Source organism: Protopterus annectens, chromosome 3.part1 (genome assembly GCF_019279795.1).
Source record: "Protopterus annectens isolate FY-2018-M chromosome 3.part1, PAN1.0, whole genome shotgun sequence".
Classification (NCBI taxonomy): Eukaryota; Metazoa; Chordata; order Ceratodontiformes; family Protopteridae; genus Protopterus; species Protopterus annectens.
In genome coordinates, this window is record NC_056732.1 from 1,897,154,091 (window position 1) to 1,897,175,613 (window position 21,523).

The window sequence follows — 21,523 nt, forward strand, 5'->3', positions numbered from 1 at the left end:
GCTATAAATTGGTTGGAAATTGTTTTGAATTAGGTATTTAAATGTGACTAAGATTGTTTTTATTTTATCTGAAGAAGGGCAGAGCCCGAAAGCGCTTATCTGTGTTAAAAACTGCTTGTTGATGTTTGCTTTATCATATTAAATCAGTGTTTTATCGAAGGATTGTGGTGGTCTACATTGGTTTGTTCGCTAAAGATTTTTTTGTACTTTGTGAACCTTCAGTCAGTTTTCTTTGCTATTTGTGGTAAATGTAACTCGTTCTATGTAGGAATGACAAATAGAACCTTAAGGGAACGAGTGAAAGAACATATTTATGCAATAAATAGGGAGCACGAAAATAATGCGTTGGCAAAACATATAAACAAAGGCACATTGCACAGTTTTAAATTTATGGTATTAGAAATGATATATAGGAATGCTAGGCTATGGAAATATAAGAACTATACAGAGCAGAGAAATGAAATTGATATTAAGATTACAGGCAGATAGAGGGCTAGGAGTCAATGATAAGGTGTCCATGAGACCCTTTCTAGCAGCTAAGGATCTTAAACATTAGAACACATAAGTATTATATAGGCATTTATACATGTGTTCTATATATATATATATATATATATATATATATATATATATATATATATATGTATTATTCTATATATTTACTTATTAGTTATATACAAAAGTGTCTTCATATTTTCGATAAAAGTTATGATAAGTATTCATCCGTATTGTATGTTCATATATATATATATATATATATATATATATATATATATATATATATATATATATACACACACACAGTTCCTATTAGGTATGTTTGTATATACACTAAGGACATAGTGTTGATGGATAGATATATAGTTCTATGCACAATAGTTTATACTTCATATGCAAGGATAAATGAATAGTTACTTGCCATATTGTTATGACGCTATCCATAAAAAGACTTTATAAGTCATGACAAAGATATCTAACAAGTTTTTTGTGTGTATATATATTTCCTAATACACATGTGGTTTTATATGCATCAATATGCATGATCATTAGTTTTTTTATATACATTTTTTGTATACATATATTTACATATATTTTATACATATATATTTATACATTTTTATAAATGTGAGATGATTATCATATTATATTTGTTGAAATGCTTTAAAAATGTTTTTAATGAATTATCCATAAGGTTTTTGATGAAGTATATTATTTCCATTCAATATTCATGAGCCGAATGGTGATTGGCTTGACAATGAAATGTTAAAGCTTTTAAAAGGTACCAATTAAGTCAACAGTTAACAGTCTGATGAAGCATTCCATTTGAACGTGAAAGCGCTTACTGAATTTCAAGTCTTTGGCCTTTGATTGTTTTTTCATTTTATTTCTAATAAATAGTCGGCTGCTTATTGTCGTGTTTTGGCTGCCTCTTTCAGTTTTTTTTTTTTTTGTCATTTGTAATAGTACCTTCCAGATGATGATAGGCAATTATGAAAATAAAATAAAAAAATACTCTGCTTGTAAGATTTGGTTCAGTAATATACGGTTATCATAAGAGAATAAAAAAATAATGCTTCTATACATTATATATGTTTGATGTTTCCAGTGTAAGCATTGTGCATAAAGTCAAACAGTGATATATTGTGCATGTCATCTTTCCAGGTTTCCTCCCTGCTTGAACAGAAATCAGAATATCTGTTTAAGGATGACAGCAGTATTAGTTATTTTGCCAGTTAATTTATGATTATAAGTTCTACATTTTAAAAGAGACTGCCATAACTAGAATATGGTAGATTGTCCTTAGCATTTACTGTTTGCTACTGGAACCATAGATTTTTTTATATGGTTTATGGGGAGATGTTTATAGCACATAGATCATGTAGTGAAAGTTATGCCTTTTAGAAGGAGGGCAAGTGTTTTGTAGGAGGGGAAACCATGTGACGTCTGTTTATAAGGTGCATGTTAGGACGTGTGTCAAGGGAAATCACATTAGGTATGATCTGGGTGAGTAATTCTGAAGTGTACTAAAATGTATACTTTTAATGTGACCAAGAAGTGTTTTTTGCTACTGAATCTAATTACATTTGTGTCTGCATTTTTTGGAATTGTTGAAATGTGTTTACTTTAAATGACCCTTTAGCTACTATATTATGTACTTGCACTTACATTTTATGCAAAAGATAAAAGAATTTGGCTGATATGCTTATGCAGTGATATGTATTTAATGAGTTAAATGTTTACTTCTCAGATGCAGTTAAGGGCACTGTTCTTTGTTGTAGATGTCTCTGTTCTGTTATTGTTTTAGGTGGTCTTTGCTTTCAGGTGCACAGAAGCTTTACTTCTAATCTGCTGTGGTAGTTTATGCTGTCATGTCTGTGTAACTTTTTTTTTTTTTTGAACCTAAGAGAAAATGTAGAAATAGATTGCCAAAGGAACTGAGAGAGAGAGAGAGAGGTGGCAATTTGGAAAGCCCACAGGGTGGCACATTTTCAGCTGTGATATAGCAACAGAATAAATTTGTCAGTTTCTGTTGTGGAATGGGTTTCTTCTGTTTATATTAATGGTGTGCCTATCTTGCAAAAATAGAAAAAAAAATAAGTATTTTAAAATACAAAACTTGCACTGTTAAGGATCAGGAAGTGAATTAGAAATTTTTGATTGACTGATTTAATAATTTGAGACTCTTCTTTTCTGCCATTTTTGTGTGTATTATATCGTCTTGAAAACTCATCAGGTTTCATTTTTGTTGCTTAAATGAGCAGTTTGCTGATTTGTTTGAATTTTTATTTATTTTATAATTTTCTTTCTGCATTTATTAGCCGCTGTTTCCTATATTGGTGCAGATGGTAGGGTGGGAACCCTTTTCCTGTTCCTTATTAACACTACATGGAGGTACCGTGGGTCACCCATACCTCAGAACACTGAGGCATGTTGCATGGGTTCTTTAAGTCTCATTTTGTTCAGGAACAGACATTCAGAAGGAATATTTGATATCTTATAGGAAACCAGATCATCAGGCAACAGAATATCATATATGACAACATAAATGTTCAGCATATGGTGGAGTGCTAGGATTGTCCTTCCGAAATGGTGCCCTACAGCCAAGGTTCTGCTTGTAACAGCAGACTGTTTTTAAGAGACAGTTAGTATTTATTAGTCAGAGTGGATCTCTCTGCTCTCTTTGCTGCTTAAATGGCGTAGATTTTCTTCTTGTCTTACGCACCTTACTGAAATGAGCGGGATTCTTGTAGATCCTTCCTCTTTTGAACACAGATTTTACATCGCAGCTAATTACATTAAATCTAGTCGAGCACAATGTGTACCAGCCCTGCTTAAACTACTGTCCAGGAAGACCTTGCTCTTGGTAAGCATTGTATCAGCCAGAAGAGATCCAGACATTGGGCCTTCCTGTTTAAAGAACCATATTTATGGTGTTCCATGAGGACAAATAGTTGCCAACGGACTCCTTTTTGCTATGTTGGTGTCAAAACTGAGCCTTTTACCGGACCTTGCTCCATCTACTTTCTTCAGTAACCCACAAAACGAGTATCTTTTAAATGCCCACAGACAGTTGAGATGTTACATTGATGTCCTTCCTTCCAACCAGATGCCAGATAAACAAGGCATGCCAGAAACTAAACGGCTTCCAAATGGCTGGCCATTTGTATGACATTTTTTCATGAATCAACAAATGTAAAACAACAGTGAGAGTACACTCCAAGTATGATGTTCACTAAGGTGTCATTCTTTTGTTTTGTTGAGTTAGTGCCACAGTGCATGTCTGTCTTATCATTCCTTATATATTCGGCCCATATTTTAATTTTAGCAAAAAAAGGTTTGTAAACACTTTAACAGTGACCCAAATACATTTTCTGCATCTCTTGGTGTCATCACCATAGGGGCTCCAATATCATAGACCTGGTCATTACCAATATGGGAAATCGATGCTCCACACCTAAGGTCGCCCCCTCGTTGGTCAGGTCAGACCATAAGCTAATCACCCTTAACAGCCACATCCCTCCTGCACCCCCCCCCCCCCAGTATGGAAACCTCCATAAAAAACTTCTCCAAAGCCAACTTCATGCTACTTAAGTCAGAAGTGACAAACTTCATGACACCCATGCAGACGGGAACTTAAAGTTTGACTGCTGAGTCCTACACTAAGGCACTGTATGAGCACATCCACTCATGCATGAATCATGCCATCCCATATAGAACCAAGATGCTCTCCTCCAAAAAGTGGAAGCCAATCTGGTGTTCCCCTGCCATGAACAAACTTTACAGGAAAAGGAAGAAACTGTTGCAGAAAAGAGGAAAATCGCAGGATGCAAAAAACTCCCTTAGCAGCCTCAGTAAGAAGCTGAGATCCCTCATAAAATCGTCCAAAGCTAGTTGCGAAAATAAAATGGCCAAAGATAACTACAAGACATTCTATAACTATGTCAAGAATCTAAATGGCAATGCTCAGATCTGGTCTGAGCTACAACAGAATGGCATTAAATATACAGATCCCAAGGATATTGCCAATATCGTGACAGATGATTCAGTGCCAACTTCACTCCCCTCTCTCCTCCTAAACGGCCCATCTCACTACCGGACGATTGCCAAATTTCGGTAATAACGGCCACACAGGTAAAAATCGCACTCTCAAAAGCTAAGAATACAGCATCCATGGGACCAGATGACATCCCGGGCTGTGTATTACATGAACTACAAAATGAACTGGCACCTCACCTAAGTGTCATGTTTAATCATACTCTCACCTCAGGCTTCATGCCCACTGAGTGGCGCACAGCTACAGTTATCCCATTCCACAAGGGGGGATCCACCTTGGATTCAACTACTGCCCCATCAGTCTGACGAGCCTGATCTGCAAGGCCATGGAACGTATTATCATGAAACTTGTACACAGACATTGCCAAACTTCAAACACTGGACCCCACCCAGTCTGGGTTCGTGAAGGGCCGATCTTGTCTCCTGAACCTAACTGACTTCTTCGAATCAGTCTTCAGAGCTGCTGTGGAAAAGGGTAAGATGGTCCAGACAGCCTATCTGGACTTCGCCAAGGCCTTTGACACCATCCCCCATTCTGGAATCATAGATAAACTTACTAAGCTGGGCATTAGTCGCTACATCACTCAATGGGTTGCCAACTGGCTTACTGACAGAAACCCTCACTGTAAAAGTAGCTGACTCCAAATCCAGCTCCAGACAAGTGGAGTACCTCAGGGTTCAGTCCTGGGACCGTTCTTGTTTGGCGTCTACTTCTCTGAAGTACAGGCCAACACTGAGGGACTCTGGCTAACAAAGTTCACAGATGACTGCAAACTGGGAGCCATTATTGGATCCCCAAATGATGTTGATACCGTACAAAAGGGCCTTACCATAACAGATGCTTGGTGCCAGAGCCATGGGCTCAAGCTCAATGCCAAGAAATGTATAGTTATCCCCTTTGAAAAAAACATGTAGCCGTGAATTACCACATAGGTGGCAGTACACTAAACACCGAAAGTGTGATAAGAGACTTAGGGGCACAGGTGCACAGTGGTCTTGCCTTCAATAACCACATTGCTACAACAGTCAGGAAATCCTGTCTGGCACACCTCATCACTAAGGGCTTTTCATCCAGAAAAAAGGTCATTGTCCCACTGTACTCATCCCTCATTAAACCCAGAATACAACACCCCATTTGGTATGTCCCTTTTAAGACACCTGCAACAACTGGAAAGGCCACAGAAATACCTCACTAAAAGAATCACAGGCCTAAAGCAGATGCCCTATGCTGACAGTATAAAAAAACTCTACAGCTATACTCTGTGGCATATCGTCTACTTAGAGGTGATCTCTGCTTAACATACAAGGCCATGTCAAACCCAGGGCTGTTGGACATGCTACACTTAAAGAAGTCCCAATCCCTCAGAGCCACACACTCCAGGGATCTAAACCTTGTCATCACAGTAAACAAAACCTTCTGGCGGGATAGGTTCCTGACCCAGAGACACCCTAGACTCTGGAATAGATTGCCCATACATGTCAAGCAGAGCACCTCTTTGGCCCTCTTCAAAAAGAATCTTGACGATCGAATGGGAGAAAGGAAATTCACCCCGGGGGTCTCGTCAGTTGCCCTGATAGACAGAGGTACAGGGAAGTAAATAGTGTGGGAAGAAATAGCCTGGGAATTATTATGGCTAGGTTTGTATAGGCCCTAGGGTCGATAGCCTAGTTTCAACCTATGAATCTATAGAGGGAATGTGGCGCACATCAATAGACTTTAATGAATGCTTCCCTGTGCATGCATGGTGGTCTGTCCATATAAGTCTATGGACTCATCCCCATGCTACATGTTGATGTCACTGAGGATAAAGGTAAATGAATACACTTAATGACATGAGCTTAGGGTGACTACAGCAGAACTGGTAAGGCAGGCAGCTAGAAACATGCTTGGTATGACTTCTGGACAGAGGAAGTAGGACAAGGAGACCTGGTGGTGGAATGAGGAAGTACAGGAGAGTATAAAGAGAAAGAGGTTGGTGAAGAACTGGGTAAGAAAGTAGACGAGTACAAGGAGATGAGGCTTATGGCAGAGAGAGAGGTGGTAAAGGCTATGGATAAGGTGTATGGAGAATTGTATGAAAGATTGGACACAAGGAGGGAGAAAAGGAGCTGAACCGATTGGCTAGACAGAGGTACTGAGCTGAGAAAGATGTGCAGCAGGTAAGGGTGATAAAGGATAATGAAAGAAACGTACTCACAAGGGAGGAGAGTGTGTTGAGCAGATAGAAAGAGTACTTTGAGGGGCTGATGAATGAAGAGAATGAGAGAGAAGATTGGATGATGTGTATGAATCAGGAAGTGCAACAGATTAGCAAGGAGGAAGTAAGGACAGCTATGAAGAGGATGAAGAATGGAAAGGTTGTTGGCCCAGATGACATACCTGTGGAAGCATGGAGGTGCTTAGGAGAGATGGCAGTGGAGTTTTTAACCAGATTGTTTAATGACATCTTGGAAAGCGAGAGGATGCCTGAAGGGTGGGGAATAAGTGTTTTGGTACCTGTTTTTAAGAGTAAGGGTGGTGTGCAGAGCTGTAATAACCACATCGGGATAAAACTGATCAGCCACAGCATGAAGTTATGGGAAAGAGTAGTGGAAGCTAGGTTAAGAAGGGAGGTGATGATTAGTGATCAGAAGTATGGTTTCATGCTGGGAAAGAGCACTGCAGATGCGAAGTTTGGGCTGTGAGTGTTGATGGAGAAGTATAGAGAAGGTCAGAAGGAGTTCCATTGCGTCTTTGTGGATTTAGAGAAAGCATATGACAGGGTGCCTAGAGAGGAGTTGTGGTATTGTATAATGAGGAAGTCGGGAGTGGCAGGGAAGTATGTAAGAGTGGTACAGGATATGTACAAGGGTAGTGTGAAAGTGATGAGGTCTGCAGTAGGAGTGACAAATGCATTTAAGGTGGAGGTGGGATTACATCAAGAGCCCTTTCTTATTTGCAGTGGTGATGAGCAGGTTGAAAGACGAGATCAGATGCGAGTCCCCATGGACTATGATGTTTGCAGATGACATTGTGGTCTGTAGTGAGAGTAGAGAGCAGGTTGAGAAGACCTTGGAGAAGTGGAGATATGTTCTAGAGAGGAGAGGAATGAAGGTCAGCAGGACTGACAGAATGTGTGTGTGAATGAGAGGGAGGATAGAGGAATGGTGAGGATGCAGGGAGTAGAGTTGGCTAAGGTGGCCGAGTTTAAATACCTGGGATCAGCAGTTCAGAGTAATGGTGAGTGTGGAAGAGAAATGAAGAGAGTACAGGTAGGGTGGAGTGGGTGAAGAAGAGGGTAGGAGTGATTTGTGACAGACTGGTACCAGTAAGACTAGCTATGTTATATGGGTTAGAGACAGTGGCATTGACAAAAAGGCAGGAGTCAGAGCTGGAAGTGGCAGATTTGAAGATGTTAAGATTTGCACTGGGTGTGACAAGGATGGACAGGAGTAGGAGTGAGTGTATTAGAATGTCAGCTCAGGTTGGACAGTTTGGAGATAAAGCCATAGAGGCGAGATTGCATTGGTTTAGACATGTGCTGAGGAGGGATGCTGGGTATTTTGGGAAAAGGATGCTAAAGATGGAGCTGCTAGGTAACAGGAAAAGAGGAAGGCCTAAGATAAGGTTTATGGATGGGGTGAGAGAGGACATGCAGGTGGTTGGTGTGGCAGAACAAGATGCAGAGGACAGGAATAAATGGAAGTAGATGATCCACTGTGGCAACCCTTAATGGGAACAGCTGAAAGAAGACATGAGCTTAGGGTGACAGTACAGGTTATTATTGTTAAGAATACAGTCCTTTGTGTATACTATGGTTGTGTATGCAGCTGTTCCACTACAAATGCTTGCATGTAATTTTTTCCATTTCATCCCGATACTGTTGTTTGTACTAGTGTGTGATTGCACCACTGGTACAAGTATTCTTTTATGCAGTATGCTTTTACGTAATGTGAACCAGTTCAGTATATGCTGCTGTTTAAAATGTTCTAATACTGCGTTGTCAAACATAACACATTAATATACCCGTTAATTTACATTGTATCTTGTAGTATATTCTAACAGTAGAGGTCTTCTTCCTGGGCCTCCACTGGAAGAGTTCTGCACCCAGCCGGACTTCCTCTGCCTTCAATTGAAAATAAATCAGTAAACTCTGAAGTTGCCAGGAATATGAGTTAGTTGCATCATTTGCTGACAAGTTACCATTTCCGTCCCACCTCCATCCATATAGATTTCATTGAAGTTTTGCTTTGACAGAGTGACTGTATAACAGCATCTACCATTACCTTTGACGCCTTTGACTTTGCCGCACCAAATATTATTTTATTTAATCCTCTTAAGCGTAATATGAGTGGACTGGACTGATCTAAGCAAAGTATTCAGCTGTGTGCTTAGGGGAGGGACAGCAGTATAGTTAGTGTCATACAATAAAAAATGATATTGTACCATTCCATATCGTAGTTTAAGTACTTCAGCTTTTATACTTCTGGTAAAAAAAACTTCAAATTTGTACTCTTCCTTCTGTCCTGCTCATGCCAGTATGAGGGTAGTTTAGGATAGTCCCAAGATATTTTACAGTTTTTGTTCTCCTCTCAGTAATTTTCCCAAGAGTTGGGCAATCAGTTAACTAAGAAATGAGTTTTGGAGTGTTGTCTGAGAAAGCCAACTAAAGAACAGTACTATAATAATTAACAGTTGAGAAGATCTTGGAAAGTTTTTCATTGAATTGTATTGTTACTCTGGCTTGGTCAGTAGGCTGAGCCACAGCTGTCTTGCTTTCTGAGCATGTCTTTATTGGAAGCATGACCGTGTGTATTATTTTCTAGAATGCGCAAAGCAGAGCGGTGCTGGCTGTTTCCAAAGAATGAAAACACACATGTGTAACTTCATCCAGACTGAAAAAGTGACCATGTTTCACTCAGCTGGAGACAAGCTCATAGAACAACTGACATTTCTCCAGGTAAGTTTGTAGTGTAGTGCATATTTAATGATGCATGGTTAATATCTGTAGTCAGAAACATGCTCTCTGAGAGTGTACATGTGCTGATTATATTACTTTTACGGAAAAAGATTGTTATTTTTGCAGGGTTCTTTGTGGTCAGAATACTTCAGTGTTCTCTTCTGGTGCTGTCTTGTGACTGTTCCCTAAATCAGATCTCTACACTCTTGTGGTGCATCATGTTCAGATGACGCATCGCTGGGCTGAGGCTGAGACTTGTGCACCCCAACAGTTCCAGCCTCTGTTAAAGAGGAAGTATTAAGTAGGCATTGAACATCATACAGATGTATCTTACCCATCCACAGGCCCTTCAGTGTAATTTTTCCAAAAGTACCTGTGATTGGTCTCTAGCTGACATCACTGCTTATGTCCATAATTCCCACTACTGCAACAGCCTCCAGGATATATGGCTTGTTTCCTACTGCCCCCTCCTACAGCACACCTTAACGATAATTGCAGGTTGGCTAATGCCAAGAAGGAAAATCAGCAGTCAGAATGAAGATTTTCTTGTCTGGAGAAGAAGCATCTCTTGTGCTTTACAGATGTAGCAGACTGCTAAGAGTTTGTTTTTTGACAGGTAAGACCCCATTGGGGAACCCCTCCACACAAAAATCATTGCCCTTTTAAGAAAAATGACACAGTTTATTTTTTGACTAAAGTAGTATTTCCCCTTTAAGAAATCCAGTATTTTGTCAGACTACTGAAAGTTTCCCATCAAGGGCCACTATTTTGTAGCCGGAGATGTTTATTAATGTATTTGTGGCTAATTTTGTGAGAATTATATACTGACTGTATGAAATCTGAATTTTTTGGGACAGAAAGGTTAATGGTAATGACCAGCAATGTATATGTCAGTGTAATTTGCTTGCACTCACTTTGTGACAACCTACCTGCTGTATTGTTTTCTGTCAGTGTGTTTTGCAAGTGAAGAGTACTGGCAGGGAAATTGTGTTCTGCTTGTATATTTTTAAGATAAAGGGACTGTGATTGTAAGTGTGAGTATAAGTGTACTGCTTGTGAGCACTCTGTGACAACTTAACCATCGGACCAACTCACACCGACTAGGCTTGCCACTTTTGGTGCCTCTTCCCTGGCTACAGCATGAATACTTAGACGAGTCTGGCTGATTCTTCTCCAGTGGTACCCAGAGAAAGAAAAGTTGGTCATGAAGAAGTCCTTGCCATTGTCGTGGACTTAGTCTGCACCTTCGCTGTCAGTGTGTGAACCTGGAGTGCCAATTGGTTGTTCCTTGGGCCACTCACTTAATTCACTGGCTTTCTCTGTTTTAGTCCATTTGTCCATCATGAACCGGGGGTCAGCCTCAGCCATATCCTCTCCTGCTGTTCCAGTGTCCTATACAGGCATGGGAGTACCATCTTCTCTCAGTCTGGGAAATGTTCAGGGAGATCCTTCTCAGGGTAACTGGGACAAAAGACCATTGGACAAGGCAGACGCACCTCCTTCAAGTCAGTAGACGTCTACTAGAATTGTCATTAAGAAAAAAAAATAAACACTGCTTTTCTTAAAAAAAAAAAAAACGAATACTGTTAAAAAAGATAAGTTCCTTATTTACAGGCAGTAAATTCTGGTGTACAGAAGCCATTACAGGTGGGCATACCCTGTAAAGTTATTCCTGGAGATGCAGGATGTAATGATTCTGACTTTGACAGAGATAGGACTGCTTCTCCTGCATATTCCAAGCCAGACTTTTTGATTGTGAGGAAATTTGGAATTCGTATCCTATTGTGGAGGAATTTTCTTTTAATAAGTCCATTGCCAGGATGATTTATTTATTTGTTTTATTTATTTATTTTTATGGGAGCAAGTAGAGGAGATCCCATGATATCTTACAAATGGGTATACCTCATTACTTTCCCATCCCTCATATACTGCCAGCCTTGGAGGATGTTAAATGCTTCTTGCATTCATCCTGGAACCCAGCTGTCAGTCCCTTAAAAAAAAAAGCAGATAAACTGTCTAAGGTACCTCAGGCTAATTAATTTTCTCTCACCTTAGATCTGATCGAGCTGCATTTTCAGTCATGTCTTATGCTGGCAACAGGTTGGTCCTTGAAACTAATTGCTTACCTGGTGACAAAGATGGTAAAATGTTGGACCTTGTAGGTAACAGGATGCTTTCTTCCACTTCAGCCTCCAGAATTCTGAATTGCCAGATGTGTATGTGGAAGTTTATGCATTGTCATATGGACAGTCTCAGGGAATTGGCTTCTACTCTTCCTAGAGAAGAAAGCACTTATTTGAGCCAAACTGTTTCTGTCCTTTCCCAGGTATCTAAACATCATTTCATGAGTGTGCATGATTCTGCACATACTGTGTCAAGGGCCACTAGTACTGCTACAATGTTGGAGGATATGTGTTTTCAATTAAGGCTCATTCTACTAGAGCTGTGGTTTCTTGTGGTGTTTTTTTTTCAAAGGCTTAGATACTAATTATATTCTTGAAGCAGCTACCTGAACTTCTGTGCATACCTTTACCAAGCACTACAAGTTGGATGGTATCTGTAGCGCTAGGACTGGTTTTGCTAGTTTAGTTCTTCATGGTTTTTAGGGGACTATTCTGCCCCTTCTTCCTCCCAAGTTTACAATTGAGCTTTGGCAGTCTCCCAGGTAATTAGGAATACTGCAGCAGTGAATGTAAGTTGTGTAAAATCTTACCATAATGGTAGATGTCTTTGCCTTCACTGATGCAGTATGCAGTCCCTCCCTCCATCCCCCTAGATGTTCATCGTGCATACAGCTGCAGTCATAACAGATGGGTTCTCCTGCCGTCAGGCAGGTCCTCGGTCGGCCGAATTCCAAAGTCTAGGTCCGGCGTCGGTTGTTGTCACTTTCTTTCCTGACGTCAGTGCGACAGGGGTATATAAGACACAGCCGACGCCATTTTCTTCAGTCTTTTTTGCCGTGCGGTGCCCGAAGCAGAAGCAGTTCGCAAGTGCCGGTCGGCCAGCTCCTGAAATTATGAAAATTTGGAAACCGAAGTCTTCTTTAAAGCTAAGTACCCCGTTGGGGAAACTTTTCTTGCCTCAGACCTATGTCAGACAAAGTTAACAATTGTATTTCTTGTGGGAAGCAAATACCACATAAGGATTTCCATTCACTCTGTATACCTTGTTTAGGCCCAGACCACGACGTCTCGGGTTGTCGCTTTTGTGCTACTTTCAATAAACTCACTATTAAGCGTCGGGCGGAGTTCCCCCAGCACTTTTTTGGTAAAGCTTTTAATTATAAAATGTCGTCAGAGACTCCGACTACTGTTTTATATAAAAAACGCAAGGACAAAGACTGACACGCGAGGTCCGCGGTCTCCACCGACACCACGCCAAAACTGGCTACACGTGGTCCGGTTCTCAGCGAGGCGCCTACGCAGCCCCTGACTACTGACGACACTTCTCTGGCGGTGTCTTCTGTAACCGAGACCGCAGGTTCCTCGGCCCATACCCTGACTACAGCTACCGAAGCCACTGTGAGTGTTGAGCCTCTTAATGTGGACAGGTCCACTTCCACCCATGGTGTCTTCAGACCTTCTTCTTCCTTTTCCATAAAGGCCTTTACTAAGTCTAAATCAGCCATGCATTCCAAGAGGCCTGTTGCACAGGGCCCATCTCCAGGCCCCATGCCTAAAAAGCAGATGCTCAAAATGGCTGAGGATTTAATTACTCTTATCAGGGGTTCCCAGCCCCCTCCGGACAGGAGACCCAGAGTGGAGGAAGATTCTCCCTCTTCTGACCAGGGCTCCATTATTTCAGAACATTCTGATGAAGAGGAACACTTGTACTCCCCTTTTGAAGATTCTGATGCAGAGCAGTCCATTCCTTCTGTATCTCCCCCAGAGGATTTTTCTTTCGGGGGAAACCTTGCATAGCTTGAGGGAACACTTCCATTGGGAAGGCCAAGATTTTTCAGATTCCAAGAAAAGGCTTAGCGAATTTCTTTTGCTACCTCAGCACAGACCTCTGGCGATACCTCCTGTCTTGGACATGCTTGATGATGTTTACTCGGAGGCTTGCCTTAATCCGGATTCCCTGCCTCCTGCCCCAGTCAAGCCTGATGGGTACTACAGAGTTCCTGACTCACACCAATTTCTTTACAAAAGCCATAATGCTGACCCTGAAACCATTTCTCAAGGCACCAAGGGAATGAAGGCCTCTACTGCTAAGAATCCATTACCTTCCGAGAGCGAGTCTAGATCCTTAGAAAGGTGGGGGGAAAAGGTATATACCTCAGCCACCCTAGCCATGAGGGCCTTAAATTGTCAGTTCTATATGCTTAAATATCAGCAGTTTCTGTTACCACAATTAAGGAATAAAATGTCACAACCTGAACAATCAGATTTGAAGGAGTTGCAGGATATGATGCATAGTGCAGAACAAGTGGGTAAACACACCTTACAATGTGGGTATGATGCTCTAGAGGCCTCAAGTAGAGCTGCTGTTACAGGATCAGTCATTCGTAGACATGCCTGACTTAGGGAACAAAAACCTTGCCTGATCATGTTAAAGCTAAACTACTAGATGCTCCTTTACAAAAGGATGTATTATTTGGTACTAATGCTGAGGAGATACTACGGAAAATGGAAGAAAAAGCTAAATCTATGCAAACTGTCAAAGCTTTTCTACAGGTACAACCACCACGTTTTAGCAGAAATTGGCCTTCGAAAAACTGGTCCTTTCCAGCCACAGACGAGCCCCAAAGAGGTAGATACAGGCGCACAAGGGGCAGAGGACAATCTCAAGGATCATATAGAGGCAGACAATGGCAATCTCCAGCACCAAGAGGTGGTGAAGACAGTGCACAACAATACAGGAAACAAACCCAGTGACTTTCCCCTTTGCATGCCAAGCAAGGCTCGGGTGGCAGCACCCTTGGGAGGAAAGCTGGCATTATTTTCAAAAAATTGGCATATTGTCACAAAAGACAAATGGATCCTGGACATTATAAACAGAGGTTACAGATTTCATTTTCACACTCTTCCAAAAATGAGAGGCATGCTGAACCTGCCACACAATCAAAGGGCAGAGGCTCAAATACAAATTTCAAAGCTCATGGACATGAAAGCTATTCAAGAGGTACCTACTCACGAACAAGGTCAAGGTTTTTATTCCAGACTATTCCTGGTACCAAGGAAGGGAACCGATTGGAGACCCATTTTGGACTTATCCATCCTAAACACATTTCTACTGCACAAAATTCAAGATGCTCACCTTACAGCAGCTTCTTCCCATGCTGGGCAAGGAGTCTTGGCTGGTAACATTGGACCTCAAGGAGGCATACCTGCATGTCCCAATCAGACAAAGCTGCAGAAGATACCTCAGATTTCTTGCAGGTACAATCCACTATCAATTCTCTGCATTGCCCTTTGGCTTATCTACTGCGCCCAGAGTATTCACGAAATGCCTGGCATCAGTAATTGCCTACTGCAGACTTCAAGGGATACAAATTTACCCTTATTTGGATGATTGCCTGATCCAAGCAGACAGCAAACACATACTTCTGGAACATCTGGCTTATGTAACACAGTTATTGAATTCTCTGGGATACACAGTCAACAAAGAGAAATCCAGGCTAACACCATCTCAGAAAATAATTTTCCTGGGTGCCAACTTGGACACAAACAACCCAGATGGCTTATCTTACGCCAGAATAACAGGGGCAACTAACTCAGTACTTCAAGATGCTAGCAATTTGTACCAGGCCAACTGCAAGGAAAATCCTGCAGGCTCTGGGCTTCATGGCATCTTGCATTCTTCTAATCCCATGTGCAAAGTTGCATATGAGGAAATTTCAGTGGTACCTAAAAAACCTATGGTCTCAACACAGCCACAGTTTGGAAACAATAATACCACTAATTCCATGTTTGCAAAAATAATTTCTTTGGTGGGCCCAAGCATGCCAAACAAACACAGGTCTACCATTCTGCAAGCCTCAAGCAAATCAAGTCATCACAACAGACGCTTCAGACTACGCCTGGGGGGCACACATGACAGACAGGTGCATTCAGGGCAAATGGTCCCAAAAGGAAAAGCACCTTCACATTAATCACAAGGAAATGCTAGCAGTGATAAATGCAATTACAGCTTTCAAGGACCTCCTGCATCCAGGGCAATTATTGATAAGAACAGACAACACCACAGTAATGTGGTACATAAACAAGGAGGAACACATTCATACCCCCTGTGCAGGCTGGCCATGTCACTTTGGAACATGGCTCTGGAATGGCAAATCGAGCTTCAAGCACAGTACCTGCCAGGTTTGGAAAACACGCTGGCAGACAATCTAAGCAGAAATATGACAGACCCGCACGAATGGAAGTTGCACCCTCAAGTGTTTACAAAGATAATCCAAGCGTGGGGAAGGCCAGACATAGATCTCTTTGCCTCCCACAAGAATCAATAATTGACAAAATTCTGCTCAAGGACATTTCATCCAAAGGCCTGGAGAGTGGACGCCCTTTCTTTCAGTTAGGCAGCACGGACAGTTTACGCCTTCCCACCTTTGCTTCTACTGCCCAAGGTGCTCTTGAAAGCAAGAGCAGACAGACCAAAGATGATACTGATTGCTCCAGACTGGCCAAGACAACACTGGTACCCACTCCTGAGGAGCCTAACACATTCTCCTCCCTGGACCCTACCTCTAATGCCTCTTCTCCTGACTCAGCACAGCTACAAAACTCTTCACAGACAGCTGAAAACACTAAATCTAGCTGCATGGAAAATTCCTTAGCACCACAACATACCCTACTATCCAAGGAGGTGCAGGATGTCATTTTGGAAGACGAAAGGCCATCTACTAGAAAAGCTTACTCCGCAAAATGGAAACGGTTTTGCGCTTGGAATGAGAAAAAGGGCCAGGATCCTAGAAAACTGAATTTGCTTCAGATATTACAGTATCTAGCTGAGCTGTTGAACAGTGGACTTTCATTTTCCTCCATCAAAATCCATGCCTCTGCCATTTCTGCAGAATACAACACTGATCCACCCTTATTCTCTCACCCACTCTTAAGACAGTTCCTCAGAGGGGCTAAGAATATAAGACCTCCAAGGAAACAACCAATACCAGCCTGGGATCTTAATTACATTCTAGAAAAATTAACATTGCCTCCCTTTGAACCAGCTGCCTCAACAGATTTGCAATATTTGTCCTGGAAAACAGCTTTCTTTCTGGCTATTACTTCAGCTCGTAGGGTCTCGGAACTACAAGCCCTCATGGCTGTGCAGCCCTTTCTCATCTTCCATCAGGACAGGGTTTCCCTATGAACCAACCCGTCATTTATGCCTAAGGTAGTATCCAGGGTAGCTTTAAATCAGGCCATACACTTACCTACCTTTTACCCCAATCCTCAAAACAAAGGGGAAAGGCTGCTACATTCCTTAGACATCCATAGACAGCTACGTTACTATTTGGACAGAACAAAGACTTTCAGGAAATCAGAACAACTCTTTGTGTCCTATGCTGCAGGAGCTCAAGGGAAGCCAATTTCCAAACAGACAATTTCAAAATGGATAGGCCACTGCATACGGTTTTGTTACTCCTTTCATGGTAAATCTGTACCTGTAGGCATCAGATCCCACTCCACAAGGGCCACAGCTACCTCTGCAGCCTTCCTCAGAGGAGTCCCTACCAAAGATATTTTGGAGGCAGCCACTTGGAGTTCTGTGCATACCTTCACTAAACACTACCACCTTTATACTCCAAAACTAGAGCAGGCTTTGCCATTGCTGTGTTGCAGGGCATTCTGGCTCCTCCCAGTTCCACCTAGTGCCTACCACCCTGTGCGTAGCTTTGGGATTCTACCCATCTGTTATGACTGCAGCTGTATGCACGATGAACATAGTACAGTTTTGTACCTACCATAAATGTAGATGTTCAAGTGCTGATACAGCTGCAGTCCAGGTTTCCCTCCCTCCTTCCCCTCTGGGTACAGACCTAGTGGCTAACTCCTCATCTTACAACCTGATTGGGTTATCCTTCTATGGTGTATTTGCTTGCAACTACTGATTTTTGATTATATTGCATTGCATGATTATATATAATATATATATATAATATGTATATATAATATATATATATATATATATATATATATATATATATATATATATATATATATATATATATATTACCTGACATCTGGGGCAAGAAAGACTGAAGAAAATGGCGTCGGCTTTGTCTTTTATAACCCTGCCGCACTGACGTCAGGAAAGAAAGCGACAACAACAGACGCCGGACCTAGACTTTGGAATTCGGCCGACCGAGGACCCACCTGACGGCAGGAGAACCCATCTGTTACGACTGCAGCTGTATCAGCACTCGAACATCTACATTTATGGTAGGTACAAACTGTACTTTCTTTGCTTTCCTGGATATACACATTACCTCTTGGTTTCCTTGGACTGGTGTTCCTCCTGGGGCAATTAGTTCTGTTTTGGTATGCTTGAACATCACCTTTATGTCCTATTATGCAGGGAACATATGGTGATTTCCGGCATACCTTTTAAATTCAGAAGTCTTTGGAAGACTGGCTGGACTTCGGGCTTTCGCGGCAGGGAATCCCAGATAGTTAAGAATACTGCAGCAGTGAATGTGTCAGGACATTGACTATGCCAACATTTTCCCTTTCCTCTCTTATACCCAGTATCTCTTACAAATCTGTCCCACAAGCTAGCCTTAAACATTTATTTATTTATTGACATTTGATTGTGGGGAACGTCCGACTGGGTAGAAGCCCATTTTGAGCAGAGGCCCGAGGGGAAAAGCTCCAAATTATTACAAAACATTTTAAGAACAATAGTTTTGCAACCGTCAAAAATAAATCAAAAAACATCTGCAATTTAAATAATTATAACAAATGTTTAAAACATTTAAGAATCGATGCAAGGTATATGACTATTTATTTATTTAATTACAGTTTGATGACCGAGATAGCCCACTGGGCCTGGAAGAGTGTTTTCTGTGAAGGCCCAGGAAGAAAAGCTACACAGGATAGACAATTTTACAATAGTTATCATTTAGAATTTAGAGTAATTTTGGACAGTTTGTAGAGAAGTTAAAGGTAAGTTAGTTTAATGCAAATAGAAATTGCAATGTGAAGTGAGGGAAAAACAGGCTTATTTAGAGTTGAGAGTCAGGAAAGGTAATTGGATAATTGTAAGGAAGTAAGTGGGGGGGGGTAAGGAGGTATAAGGAATGGAAAGGGACTTGTTCGTATTTAGGGACACAGTTTATCCTGGTGTTGAGTGAGAACAAAGCCAGATTTTAGCTAAGAAGTCTTTGAGAGGGATTTTGAAAAATGGGAGGAAGGGTGCAGACCTGATGGATACAAGTAAGGAGTTCCATTCCTTAGCAACTTTGTACGAGTACAGATAAAGCCCAGCAGATTTGCTAGGTTTGTAGACTGAGGAGTTTTGAGTCACTGGGTGGCAGTGACCTACTGGGAACATAGCTGTATAGAATGTTTTTAGTGCTGGGCAGACAGATGTATGCTGGATTATTTTGTAAGTGTTAAGTTGTGTATATGTTGATGTGGCAAGACTGATGAGGCTTTTCAGTGCTATACAGTGGTGGGTTCTGAAAGGGGTATGTACTGCAAATTTAGCGACTTTGTTATAGCACTGTTCATGTTTTAATTTTTTTGAAGTCTGAAGGTTAGTAAGGATGGGAGCGCCATAAATAAGAGTTGGGAGGAGGCAAGTAGTACCAAATGTAGTTTTAGTTGTGTCGGTGAGAATTTAGGGCTCTGTAAAGCATCCCTAGTTTTTTTATGCAGATGTCCTTCAAGAATGCAACTGCAGTCATAACATATGGGTTGTCCTGCCTCAGGCAGCCCTCGGTCGGCCAGATTCCAAAGTTTGGGTCCGACGTTGGCTGATGTCGCATTTCTCTCCGTCATAGCGGCTGGAGTATATAAGCATCAGCCGACGCCATCTTCTTCAGTCTTTCTTGCCGCGCGGTGCCCGAAGCAGAAGCAGTTCGCAAGTGCCGGTCGGTCAGCTCCTGTATTCTTCGATTCCGAAGTCATCAAAAAAAGTTAAGTACCCCGTTGGGGTCCTTTTCTTGCCTCAGCCGATGTCAGAAATTACTGAAAAAGTAAATAATTGTTTGTCTTGTGGTAAACGAATACCTCATAAGGATTTCCACTCTTACTGCCTTCCTTACCTTGGCCCAGACCACGACGTCTCAGCCTGTGCCGCCTGTGCTCGCTTCAATAAGCGCACTCTCAGGCGCCGGGCGGAGTTCGCTGAAGACTTTTTCGGCGAAAAATTTGATTATACAATGCCGTCGGAACTACCGACATCGCAGACTCCTAAGAAACGAAAAGACCGCGACCGACATCCTCGGCCCGCGTCTTCCACCGACACCACGCCAAAACCAACCGCGAGTGCCCCGGTTCCCTCTGGGGCGGTTATTTCACCGCTCCGAACCGAAGACACCGCATTACCGATACCGGAGACCACACCGCCAGTTATTGATTTTCCTCCGGATACTGAAACCGAGGAAATGCCCGAGACCATTGCTGTGGATAAGGTCACTCCTGCACGTGGAGCTGCTAGGCCTCCCATGTCCATGTCTATCAAGGCCTACACACGTGCTAAGGCAGCCAGCAAGACCAAGCACCTTACTGCTAAAGCCTTACCTCAGCCTACTCCTGAAACACAAATCATGACTATGGCCGCAGACTTAATTTCCATGATCAGAGGTTCCCAGGCCCATCCTGAGAGAGGATCCCAGCCTCCTCCTGATAAGAGGCCCAGGGTTGTACCCTCTGACCCACTCCCTTCAGATGAAGATTCTGAGGACTCTGTTCACTCTGATAGCCAGGAAGAGCCCTTCCAGACCTATGAGGACTCAGATGCAGAGGACTCCATCCCCTCGGCCTCCCCTCCTGAGGATATTTCTTTTGGGGAAGTTCTGCATTCCATGAGGGAACATTTTAAGTGGCAAGGCCAGGAATATTCTGATTCCAGAAAGCGCCTTTGAACCTTCCTTAAAAAGCCCCAGCACAGGCCCTTAGCTATACCTCCTGTGCTTGATGTTTTGGATGATCTATACTCTGACTCCAGTGTTACCCGATACTCTTCCTCCTGCTCCTGCCAAGCCTGACAGATACTATAGGGTCCCAGAAACACATTCTCATTTCTTTAGGGCCCATGTTGTTGATTTAGAAACAATTTCACAGGGACCAAAAGGGGTTTCAGCTACCACCTCCAAAAATCCTTTGCCCTCCAACAGGGAAGCTAGGTCATTAGAGAGATGGGGGAAGAAGGTTTACACCTCCACTACTTTATCTATGAGAGCTCTCAATTGTCTCTTTCATATGTTTCAATATCAGGATTACCTGTTAGATGATTTACAGAAAACATTGGCCTCTCCTGACCCTTTAGATAGGAAGTCTTTGCAGGAGGCTGTACATAATTCTCAGCAAGTTAGCAATCACTTTCTTCAGTGTGGATATGATGCATTGGAAGCTTCATGTAGGGCAGCTATGACAGGGGCGGTCATTCGTAGACATGCATGGTTAAAAGAACAACCTCTACCAGATCATGTTAAGGCAAAACTTCTTGATGCACCCTTGGAAAAGAACAAACTTTTTGGTGCTAATGCTAAAGATGTGTTAAAGTCCATTGAGGAGAAAGCCAAGTCAGTTCAGTCAAAGATTTCCTCCAGGTTCAGCCACCCAGATTCAGCAGGAATTGGCCTTCAAAAAACTGGTCCTTTCCTAATCCTGAAAGATTTCAAAGGGGCAAAAACAGGCGTGGCCGAGGAAGAGGACAATACAGAGGTTCCTACAGGGGACGACAATGGCAACCAGCAAACCAAAGAAGTGACACAGGGGTTTCTCCTGCCCCACAAGGACAATCTCAATGACTTTCCTCTAGTTCCGCTGACCAAGGAGCAAGCAGAAGCCCCATTGGGCGGAAAATTATCTCTGTTTTCAGACAATTGGCACAGACTGACAAAGGATAACTGGATTTTG

The 21,523-nt window shown here is 42.1% G+C and overlaps 1 protein-coding gene across 2 annotated transcripts in view; it reads left to right on the forward strand.

The window, feature by feature from the left end:
- Positions 1–21,523, forward strand: part of LOC122798813 — a 2,048,867-nt gene that overhangs the window by 1,147,832 nt on the left and 879,512 nt on the right. For both annotated transcript variants that reach the window (XM_044067935.1, XM_044067936.1), the window contains exon 16: positions 9,361–9,494. In XM_044067935.1, coding sequence (XP_043923870.1) covers positions 9,361–9,494 — 134 coding nt within the window. The remainder of the gene's footprint in view (positions 1–9,360; positions 9,495–21,523) is intronic.